General features: G+C 39.5%; 1 protein-coding gene across 1 annotated transcript; it reads left to right on the forward strand.

Annotated features, from left to right (window-relative positions):
- The first annotated feature begins 439 nt into the window (after nt 1-439).
- rcn2 (reticulocalbin 2) lies at nt 440-8,158 on the forward strand. The gene is made up of 8 exons (XM_007908242.2): nt 440-523; nt 3,420-3,600; nt 4,178-4,283; nt 5,140-5,336; nt 5,851-5,964; nt 6,203-6,299; nt 7,272-7,414; nt 7,946-8,158. The coding sequence occupies exons 2-8, from the start codon at nt 3,451-3,453 to the stop codon at nt 8,096-8,098; spliced, it is 960 nt and encodes a 319-aa protein (XP_007906433.1). The 5' UTR covers nt 440-523; nt 3,420-3,450; the 3' UTR covers nt 8,099-8,158.
- Nucleotides 8,159-11,233: the final 3,075 nt, after the last annotated feature.

Consider the following 11,233-nt stretch of genomic DNA (forward strand, 5'->3'; position numbering starts at 1 on the left):
GAATGTGGCAATAACACGATGGAAATTATCATTATAATAAAATATCAAGTCTGTAGACGTAAAGTAACATGTATACCTTGCAGGACATTGAAACAATGTAAAGCAAACAAACTACACACGTTTGCATCCGTGTCGAAATTGTTGTGCGAAATATCTTTTGAGGCTTCACAGCCTCAGCCCTCCACGAGCTCAGGCTCTGCAGGTCCCCTGAACTCTGCTCGGTATCCACGCGAGATGGACGTGTCAGGCACCGCCCACTCCCACACCCACTCCCACTCCCACACCCCACAGCTGTTTCCTTCCGGGACGCCACACGCTGATCGGCTGCTTCTGGAGCGAGTCATTGTTCTCGTCACAGTCCATTGTCCGGGCTCCGCGCCCCCCAGCGGCCACGGGCGGCGCAGCAGCGCCCCCCCACACCCGCTCGCTCGCTCCCACCGGAAGTTACACAATGCTCGTGCGACGGAGCCCCGGCGACCGTTACCGTTGGTCAGTCAGTGAGAGGCGAGAAGCGGCGCCTGAGGTAAGAGCTTTCGGCCCCGGACACCCGGACAGACAGACACCGCACCCCTTCACCCGCCTCTCGGACAGACAGAGAGATCAAGGCACAGACAGACAGAGAGAGAGAGAGAGAGATCAAGGCCACCGGCAGTGCTGGAATCCCGGTTGCCACACATCACGGGGGGGGGGGGACGTCTCAGTCTGATGGGGGAGGGGCGGGGGGTGGGGGGGAGGGGCAGTCTGATGGGGGGGGTTAGGCTGGGGGTGGGATGGGGAATCTGATGTGGGGAGAAGGGGAGAGGGGGGGTTTGGAAGGTAAAACAGAACAATAAATAATAATAATAATAATAATAAATAAACGATCCTTGCATTTGATTCAAGGTCGTGGCGACATCTCGACAACCACGACAACAACTTGCACTTATATTAGCGCCCCCCACGCAGGGCAGCGCTTAGAAGTCTCACAGAGTGACACGCTGCGGGGAATGGATTGACTGCATTTTTGTGGGCGGTGAGGAATGAGGAGCGAAGGGTGTAGAGGGGATGATCTTTATTCAGGACCTCTCTCCTGAAGAGGGTTATATGGCCCTTGGACAGAGGGAGCGCCAAATGGTTTTCCTGTTTTTTTTAAAAAAAAAGTTTCCAGGACCAAACATTGCTCGTAATAAACTTGTTTAAATGTTGGTCGTTATCATTTCCATAGCAACCAGCTGAGGCAATGATGTCAGAATTGTTACTCATTGAGTGTGACTGTCAGACTGGTTTTGCATACATTATAAAATAGCAGACGCTGGAGAGATTATCTGTAATCTCACTTTGCGGTTCAGGTAAGTAATAAATTACGCCTAATAATAATCCCTCCAAAACCAAAAACAATAATAAATTGGTCATTTTCAATCCATGACTGTTTGTGGGACATTGCTGTGCGCAATTGGCTGCCGCGTTTCGCCCACAAATATATACAGTCAATTCACTTTACAGTATATTCTGTGAAGCGCTTTGGGACGTCCTCCCGACGTGAAAAGCGCTATATCAAATGCAAGGATTATTATTATTAAATTGTTCAAACTTTTCTTTCATGTTTTACGATGTCTGAACTTTTTGATTATAATGTGATATCATTCACACCCAGCTATGCCTAACGTACTAAACATTAGATAGATGAAAATAATTAACAATATGACTACACATCTACAAGACCCATCATGTGCAGAAATGCTAACTGAATTTATGGCGGAATTCAGTTTAAATCAAACAGCATAGGGTCAGGGGGAATAAGAATTATTTATTCAAAGATACCACTGAATTCTCCATTTCGGACATTTGAAAGATTTGTTATTGATATTAAGGCTGAAGGATTACTGGACTGCACCATTTTACTACACTACCACTGCTGAAAACCACTGGCTGCATTTCATGCGCTGGGTCATCTAAAAAAAAGTTAGTATATACACCAGTGTTCTCATCAATTTGTAAGTTATGTAAAAGCAAAATGCAATGAGCCTGCTTCAGCAGATAGTGTCACTGGACAACTTATTAAATTGCTCAATATTATGCAACAATTCAGTCTTTGTTTCAAGCACCTTGTCATAATGGATGTATTTCACATAATTTGTGGTTCATTGTGTTGTAATTGCTGAAACTTTATAAGTTGCTATAACTTGCAACTGACTCATTTGAACACAAAGGAAATGTGGTTTATTTTTAACTGCCGCAAGTGTTTTGTGAACTCATTACTGTAGCTGCTGACCATTTTATGATTTTTGAATACACTAGAGTTTGTTGAATTTCAGAAACCTCTGCTCTTTGAGTACTGAGCTGATCTAAATTGTGAGTATTTATTGTAAGGCAGAAATGCATAGAGATTTGTGTGATTGTCAATTTACTTACCTGGCTCAGTTGGCAGCACTCTCGCCTCTGAGTCAGAAGGTTGTGGGTTCAATGCCCACAACAGGATTTTGAACTCATAGTCCAGACTAACACTCCACTGCTGGAGAAGAATTGACAGCATTGTCAGAAGTGTCTTTAAATCAAACTGTTCAGGTGGACCTTAAAGATTCCATGGCAATATTTGAAAAAAGGGCAGTTATCCCAGTGTCCTAGACAACAAGCCAGATATAATTGGTCATTCACTTTATGGCTAACAGAAATGTACAATGAATGCTCCACTTACCTTGCATGTGGATCAATTTCTATACGTCTAGTTTAGGTCTAAGAAAAAAGTTAATCTTTAAGCAAATCTGACGCCTGCTGAATGCTTTTTCTTTCTGCTTGAAGTTTTTCTGTTTCTGATTTAAGAATTCCCAGGCTCGTATGGATTGTTGTGCATTAATTATTGACTTGATATCCATACCATCTTAAATGTCTGTCAGTGGATGAATAGATGTCTTTCAGAGGTAGACACACATTGTTCTTTTGTTCAGATAGTAGAAGAAACAGTAGTAATCTGCCTTGGTTCATTGTGTCATTCATAGGTTTTATGAGAAGCACTGTATGAAGACAGCTGTGTGTGTGTCTGTGAGAGAGAGAGGAAGAGTGTGAATCTCTCATGTTTCCATTGTTGCATTTGTACAGTGCACTTCACGTGGGGTAGTATCTCAGAGCAACTGTGCCCCAGTCTTGCTGTGTTAGTGTATTTAAAAGTCTTTTTTCTCCGATTACATTGGCTCTCCCATTAAACATCTTATACATGAAAAAGGTTTTGATTGAGACTAGTTTATATAATCTCCCCCTCCCCCCGCCCCCCAGACTTGGTGTGATTTGCCAGTTTGATGACCTGGTACTATAAGACCATATAATTTATGTATAGTGGGAAATGTAGGGGCAAAGCTAAATCAAGTTAATTGCACGGGATAGATGAAGAGAAAATGGAAAGAAATAACTACGTTTGAAAATAAATATTTTTGTTTTTTTGGCAGATGCGTATGTGATTGAAGTCTGCAACACAAGATGCATTTCCGAGCGATTGTGAGCCTTACCTTTATCGCGGTGTGTTCTGCGCACGTTCATCATAAACACGAGTCACCTATTGGCGAAGAGCACTATGTGAACGGTGAACATAACGCAGATTACGATAGAGAGGTCCTGTTCGGTGGAGAGGTAGGAGATTATCATCAGGCCTATTGTCCAAATGCAAAATTGAGAGCGGTAATAGTTAGAAATGTATTTGCTGACTTGAGTTATGCTAAATAAGATTTGAAGATTGAAGTGTTTGGGGAATTAAATTTAATTTCTCCCCTCATGTACTTATGTTTGAGCACCGTTCCACTGGAATAGGCAGCACTTGGATACCTCGCTAAAGTGGTATTATAACAAAACTATCCAAAATAGTCTCAGACGTTATTTGTAAAACCACGCTTTATGTATTTGGTGGTTAAGGTCAGTCTCAAGACCCTCCTATTCGATCGTACTTTCAGTCATCCTTCCGCCTCTCTGCCTTCCCTCACCCCTAACCCACCCCTGCCCCACGCTCGGGTCCTGACCCCTGACTGTTCAGTGCCTTGGAACGTCCTCCCGACATGAAAGGCGCTCTATAAATGTAATTTTGTTGTTGGCCACTTGAGTTTCCGAGTGGATGTTGCCTTTTCTCCTGCTGATATATTAGATGGACAATAAATGAGAATTTTGCACTACTATAAAAATGAGCTGTCCATGCTGTTCACTTTTTATTTCTCAGAAAGAAGCAGGCGAATTTGCAAAGCTCAGCCCTGAGGAACAGCAAAGCAGACTCAAATCTCTCATCAAAAAGATGGACTTAAACTCAGATGGCTTTCTAAGCCATGGTGAGAAGCTGTTTACTTATTTGTAGTATGAGGTTAACATTGAAATCACTCTGGTATTTAATTTCCTCTTGGGGACTAGGCTTCTATTTAGAATATACAGATACACATATATATATATATATATATATAAATACACACACACGCACGAGTACTAAATCCCCAGATAATGGGGGGAGATCCAGTCCAGCAAACTGGATTCTCCTTCTAACTGCCGATCCTAATCCTTATAACATTTAAAATAATAAAATGTAAGTAAATCCTCGCCAACACTTAAAATTAATTAAAAATGAATTTTAATTAAATAAGACCAAAAAACCCCAAAACAATAGTTCTTTACTCACCACTGATGGAAGCTAAAGCCGTATAACCGTTGAAAGCAGTGTCCGTAAGCATTCCTGCTGCTTGTCCAGCTAGGACTTCACATTTGGGATACTAGACAAATAGCAGTTGATAATCTGCCATTGGAGTCCTGTAGCTCAATGGTTACTCACTTTGTAAGTGAGACACCTGGGTTCAATTCCAGGCAGGGCGAAACCTTGGGTAAGTTTCCTTACTCCATACGCCTGATAATAATCCCTCCAAAACAAAAAACAATAACAAATTGGTCATTTTCAATCCACGACTGTTTGTGGGACACTGCTGTGTGCAATTGGCTGCTGTGTTTCGTCCACAAATATACTTTCACTTTACAGCATATTCTGTGAAGCGCTTTGAGACGTCTAGAAAACGTGAAAAGTGCTATATCAATTGCAAGGATTATTATTATAATAACGCATGCAAATACTTTGAATAAACATATATAGATCTGAAAGTAGATAGCTGCACTATCTTTGTAAGAGTTTCTGATATCCTACAGGTGAGCTTAGCACATGGATCCAGAATTCATTCAGGCATTACGCCACCCAAGACAGCAAAGATCAGTTTCCAGAATACGATGTGGATGGCAATGGAATGATTACCTGGGAAGAGTACAACATTCATGCCTACGACCATGTCATGGATTACGATGAGAACATTCCCCTAGATGATGAAGAGGAGGAAAGCATGAGACAAGTGAGTGGTGGAAAGTTATTCAGCCTCTTGCTTGCTGTATACTCCATGCATGGCGTGTGGAGAACTGAAAGTAAACGTGGAGAATTGGAATAGAAATTATAAACATTTTCACAAAATGGATGATTAATATGTTATACAGGGTAGATTACAAGCCAATGTCATTTGAGGAATTTAAGACAGGGGACTAAATAATTGCTCTTTCAAAGAGCCAGCTCAGATACCATGGGCTGAATGGCCTTTGCTATGTTGTAAATTTCTATGGTTCTATCAAGTTTACTTGTCTGTCTTTTCTTCTCCTCTGTCTGTCTTTACGCTCTCCCTCCTATGGCCACCACTTCCCTCATCTCCCCTGCTCTGCATTTGATCTCAGCTTTATGAAGCATCACTATGCTTGATGCGCCATATAAATACTGTAAAAGTATTTGCTGTAGTTTGTCTGTATCAGAGCAATATATTGTTTATTCTTAAACAAGAGCTTTACACATAGAAAAGTACAGTTAACCTTTCTTTTCAGCTTTTTTGGAAGGATAAAAAACGTTTTGAAAAGGCAAACCTTGATGGATTACCAGGACTGTCTCCAACAGAATTTATAGCATTCGAACATCCAGAGGAAGTTGATTACATGATGGTGAGCTATAGACTATTTAAAAGCAATGTATTACGTGACGATTACAAAAGGAAAGTGCGATTTTTTTCCCCTTCTATATCAAACTAATTTTGGGGGGACTTATGCTTTTATATAAACTATTTCTGTTTAATTTTGATACGCTCATGCTTTTATTCTACATGATGGGTGTTATATAAATGCATGTTATAAAATATAAAGGAACTCAATATTAATTAAGGTTTTCCTTTTCAAATTGCAGGATTATGTCATACAGGATGCCTTAGATGAACATGATCAAGATAAAGATGGGTTTATCTCCTTAGAAGAATTCCTTGGTGATTATAAGAAAGATCCAAGTAAGTAGTCAAAATGTGACTCTTCACTGAACTATTTTGTGCTGCTTAAAATCTAGGTAGAGAATTTCCTAGTAATGGATTGCAGGTTATTTCTGTCATCGCCTGTGGTACTGCTACGATCATTAATTCTCTTGTGTAAAGATAGTCTGGAAGATCAAAGATGAAGAGAGCAGTCTGACAGACATAGCAGAACAAAAATAGAATGAAATACTCACAAACATGAAAGCTGTGTGCATCTTGTATCAAATCATAATAATCCTTTCATTTCATATAGTGCCTTATCAAGTTGTTGAGATGTCTTAAAACGCTTTACAGGATACACTGGAAAGTGGATTGACTATTTTGTAGGTGAAATGCGGCAGCTAGTCACGCACGGTAATGCCCCACAAACAGTCATGGAGTGAGTGACCAACTTTAATTGGAGGAGTTTCTCCTGGTGTCCTGGCCTCCAAATAAAATTGGTCACTCACTCCATGGCTGTTTGTGGGACACTGCTATGCACAAATTATTTGATTATTTATTATTTAACAGTGCATAATGCAATGTAGCTCTCTGACCAATCAAGATTTTGGCTATTGTGCTTCACGTCACCTCGCAAGCAAGAGACCTGGGTTCGATTTCCAGCCAGGCCAAAATGTTGGGCAAGTTTCCTTACTCCATACGCCTGTATACCTTGCAGTAAATAGGAACCCGGTTGTTAGTCGATTAGCAGATCATTTTTCCGGGGGTAATAATTCCTTCAGAAAATAGTAATAAATTAGTCACATCAATTCACGACCGTGTGTGGGTCACTTCTGTGAGTAATTGGCTGCCACGTTTCGCCCACAAAATATACAGTCACTTCAATTTACACTATATTCTGTGAAGCGATTTGAGATGTCTTGAAGACATGATAAAGTGCTATATCAAATGCAAGGTTTATTATTATTCTTGTATGACCCTTTTCCCTCATCCCTGTGTAATAATGTGTAGATGTACAAGATGATCCAGAATGGGTTTCTGTGGAGCGGGATCGCTTTGAGAATGATTATGATAAGAACACAGATGGGAAGCTTGACCCACAAGAACTCCAAGCATGGGTTGTTCCCAACAACCTAGAAGTCGCAGGAGAGGAGGTAAAGCAACTAAAATATCTGAGGCTGTACAAATTGCTGTTTGTGATCGTGGAATATCACAACATTTTATTTAGAAAAGAAAAAATATGCACTAAAGGAAAATGCTCAGTAATAGTCATATAAATGGAGTGACAGTATCACAAGATAGGTTCAGATAAATAACTACATTCTCAAAGCTTATTTACATCAGTCATTCCTCATACCATCCAAGACAAACCCGGAAGCACTTACACTAAAAACGAGTTTGAACCTTGTTTGTTTCACACCTTCTAGAAGCCAGTGTTTATAAAGGTACCAGCTTGTACTGTTCATCTTTTAACCTCATATAGGAACTAAATCACGTGATTTAATAGGTAAAGTATTTGAAATTTGGTACACTGGTGTACCTGGTATGATCAGAAACTCTAGTTGATGGGTGATCTGCCTGGTCACCCAGAGATGGCCACTAGGTGATGCAGGAGAGCCAGGTATTCACTGACGATATTGTTTGCTGTGTCAGAGATTAAAATTCAGATTTTCTGTTTTTGACAGGCTGAACACATCATCAAAGAAATAGACACAAATGGAGACGGAAAACTTACAGAAGCAGAAATACTCAATAGCCAGGATTTGTTTCTCAACAGTGAAGCAACAGACTATGGCAACCAAATACATGATAAGAAATTTTACCATGTGGAGCTTTAGTACTAGATGTTCTCCAGTTTGGGTTTGGATCCTATGAATAAACTGAACCCGTTTCCTAAATTCACTCTCTGTATCACTTCTTGCCATTAATGGACATTAGTAAATGAAGCAACCAATCCAATACGTCTCCATTCCTAAAATCCCCATTATCTTTTAATGTTAATAGTGACTATTCTCATTTCTTTTAACAATAATTCTTTTAGTTTAGCGCATTTCTGTTCAGGAGGACCTCAAAGCATTTCACAGTATACACTGTAATGTTGCCACAATTAATTTTGCAGAGGTTTAGTAGAGGTGCCATTATCTCCATCCTCACTCAGCTCACCTAGCTGCCCATCACCCAACAAATTGAATTCAAGATCCTTGTGTTCAACTCCCTTCTGACCCTGCCCCACTCTACCTTGCTACCTCCTGTAACCTAACTGATCCTGCTACTCCCTCGGCTCATCTAACCCTATTGGGCAAGCTTTCAGCCATTCAAGCTCCCATTCTCTGGAACTCCATTCAAATGTCCTTTTGCTCCACTGCCTCCCCATCTTTAAAGCCTGCCTCATCTCCATTCGTTTGACTGCACTCTCAGTCATCTTCTTCTCAGTTGCTTAGTCAGCAGTGAAAAGTAGTTTGAGATGTCCTGACAACAAAGGTGCTGTATAAATATAAATTGTGTTGGTTCCTAACTAATGCGATATGAATATTTGTAAATACTAACCAGCCTTTAGCAAACAACCTTCAACTTCTGGTTACTTTCCATTCCAAAAATATTCAACAGATTGTAGTTATTTTTAAAAACAAGTCTTCTCTTAATCTTGTATAGAGTAAATGGAACATTGCAATGTATTATTTCCCTTGTGAAACCTCAAAGTTTGTTAGATTTCAGTGGTTGAATCCTTTTTGAGAAATAAACCCAAAGGTGTGTCCCTTTAGTGATGTACTATCCACCCTCACTGAATCCAAATGTTAACTTTATATCATTTGCCTCTTCAGGAGGTTTGTATATAAACAGTATTTAAATTTGCAATTGTCTCTACAAATGCGCACCCTTATCTGTTTTGTTTTGAGTTTCCTTTTTTAGTAAGAATTTATAGAAAGTAACCTTTTAACTTTTCTTATCTAATGAATGTGTAGAATCAGTTCAAATGTTTCAAGCACGCCTTTCATGGCGTCTAGAATAGCAGTTAAATGAAATGATATGAATTACATTAGCCAGTGGAAGAATTAAAAAAAAGTTCCACTAATTTGAAGAGTGCTGAACCATTTATGGAACACTGCTTTACTGCAAAATGTATAAAAAGAATGTTTTCAAACACACTTAATGAAGAGGCTGAAAAAGACAGGTCAGTGTTATTTAGGCTTCTGAGAGATTAATACTGGGTAACACTAGCATGCATGTTTAAATTGCATACATTTAGCTTTGATTTATAAGTAAGAAGCATTTAAATAATATTGAAAAAGTTAGTGCCTTCAGATTTGACACTAAGGAAGATAAGAAAATACTTTTTTTTGTTATGTTCTGGTTGTCAGGCTTTGTCCTAAGCAATTGTTTCTTTCTTAGCTCCCTAAACTAAGAAAGAAACAATTGCGCCTCCCAATACTTTACTAAGACAACACATTCCCTCTCTATCTTTAAGGCTGCCTTAAGACCTATTGTTTTTACTGCACTTTGGCATCTGCTCAAGTGCCTAATCAGCAGTGAAAAGTATTTTGAGATCTCCTGACAATAAATCCTGTACTTTGCAAGAATACAAGTAATACAGTAGAAGGGCTTTGATCAATCTAGTTATAATGAGTTTGAGTCAAAAGTACTAATTTTATTTCATAAAGCATATTTCGTGTTATCTCATGGTTCTGCTCTCCCTCTTCTCTCCTTGCACTCCGATTGATGGCCTGATTCAGAGCAGGGCCTATCATTGGTCTGTACCCCTGTCAAATCAGTCTGGATGATTTCCCCCACCACCACCACAATTGATGTGGGTTGTTCTGGCAGGAAGTATTGTTACAGGGTTGGCGCAGGAAGCATTGTTTGGTTGTCAGAAGAAGTGTTGTGGGGTTTGGTTGTCGAGAGAGAGGCTTTGCTGGGCAAATCAACAGCAACTTCTACATTAACTTGCATTTATCTAGCACTGCTCAGCCAGGGTAGCGTCCAACAACAGTCCCTTGGGAAGTATGAACACCTCCCTTGGTGCCCTGCCATGCCTCTCTCGGGAGGGGCATCCAATTCATTGTGAATATCTGTCTAGACCAACAAATTAATTGCTCATTATTTCAAATATTTTGTTGTATGTGCTTCCACTGAACCTGTTTAACTTTCAGACATCGGTGTAAAAGTCTTCCAAACTTTAAGATCGGACTATGAAATGTCAAATAAAACAATGTCAGGTTCAGAATTGTCTACAAGTTTTTCTTTTGAAACTCTGCTTAAGTTGTTACACAAGCACGTCTGAAATGTTTACATTTCAGCAGATAATTTCATGTGCTTCCAAGTATTCAAAATATAGCTTTTTTTTAAAAAAAAGCTCTCGGTTCTCATTGCAGTTTTCGGTAATCTCTCATACCTCAACCACAGTACTAATGACAGTCCCGGCCACATTTTGAGGTTTCCTTTGTTCCTATGTGGCCATTTGGGTGTAATCAAGTATAGAAAACCATATTCTTTATTCATATTAGGTTATACCAAACACATTACAAGGAACATTAGCTGACAGTGAAACTAAAATATCTGTAAGATGTTGGATGGTCCATCCAACCCAAAGTATGAGTGTGATTGATTGTGATCAAAACTACTAATACTAGATTTATCTCATTCCTTCTGCAACCAATCAATTCCATTTTGGAGAATGGTGATGAATAGTTTCAGCTTTTCTTTTATGGTTTATTCCTGTGGATGTATAAGGATATACAGCAATTTGTAACAAAATCCTAGAATTCCCATGGAACTGAGGAAAAAATTCAACTGCAGAAATAAATAGCATCTGTATGAAGTGCAATACGATTTGTTTCCAGAAGGATTCACTATTTGCACAATTAGATTCCTTGTTTAGAAATCCTGTGTTTCAGAAAGAATGAATGATTCAAGGCCTTTGACAGTATATTGCAAAATCTATTTACTGTAAAGTGTAGCAACTGTGTATTCTGTAG

Source organism: Callorhinchus milii, unplaced genomic scaffold (genome assembly GCF_018977255.1).
Source record: "Callorhinchus milii isolate IMCB2004 unplaced genomic scaffold, IMCB_Cmil_1.0 Scaffold22, whole genome shotgun sequence".
Classification (NCBI taxonomy): Eukaryota; Metazoa; Chordata; class Chondrichthyes; order Chimaeriformes; family Callorhinchidae; genus Callorhinchus; species Callorhinchus milii.

What these genes read in the sequence shown, in the direction of transcription:
- rcn2 (XM_007908242.2), top strand. Translation starts at nt 3,451, where the DNA reads ATGCATTTCCGAGCGATTGTGAGCCTTACCTTTATCGCGGTGTGTTCT. An exon ending in AGGAAGTTGATTACATGATG is followed by an intron (nt 5,965 to 6,202) that starts GTGAGCTATAGA and finishes TTCAAATTGCAG; the next exon opens with GATTATGTCATACAGGATGC. An exon ending in TAGAAGTCGCAGGAGAGGAG is followed by an intron (nt 7,415 to 7,945) that starts GTAAAGCAACTA and finishes TGTTTTTGACAG; the next exon opens with GCTGAACACATCATCAAAGA.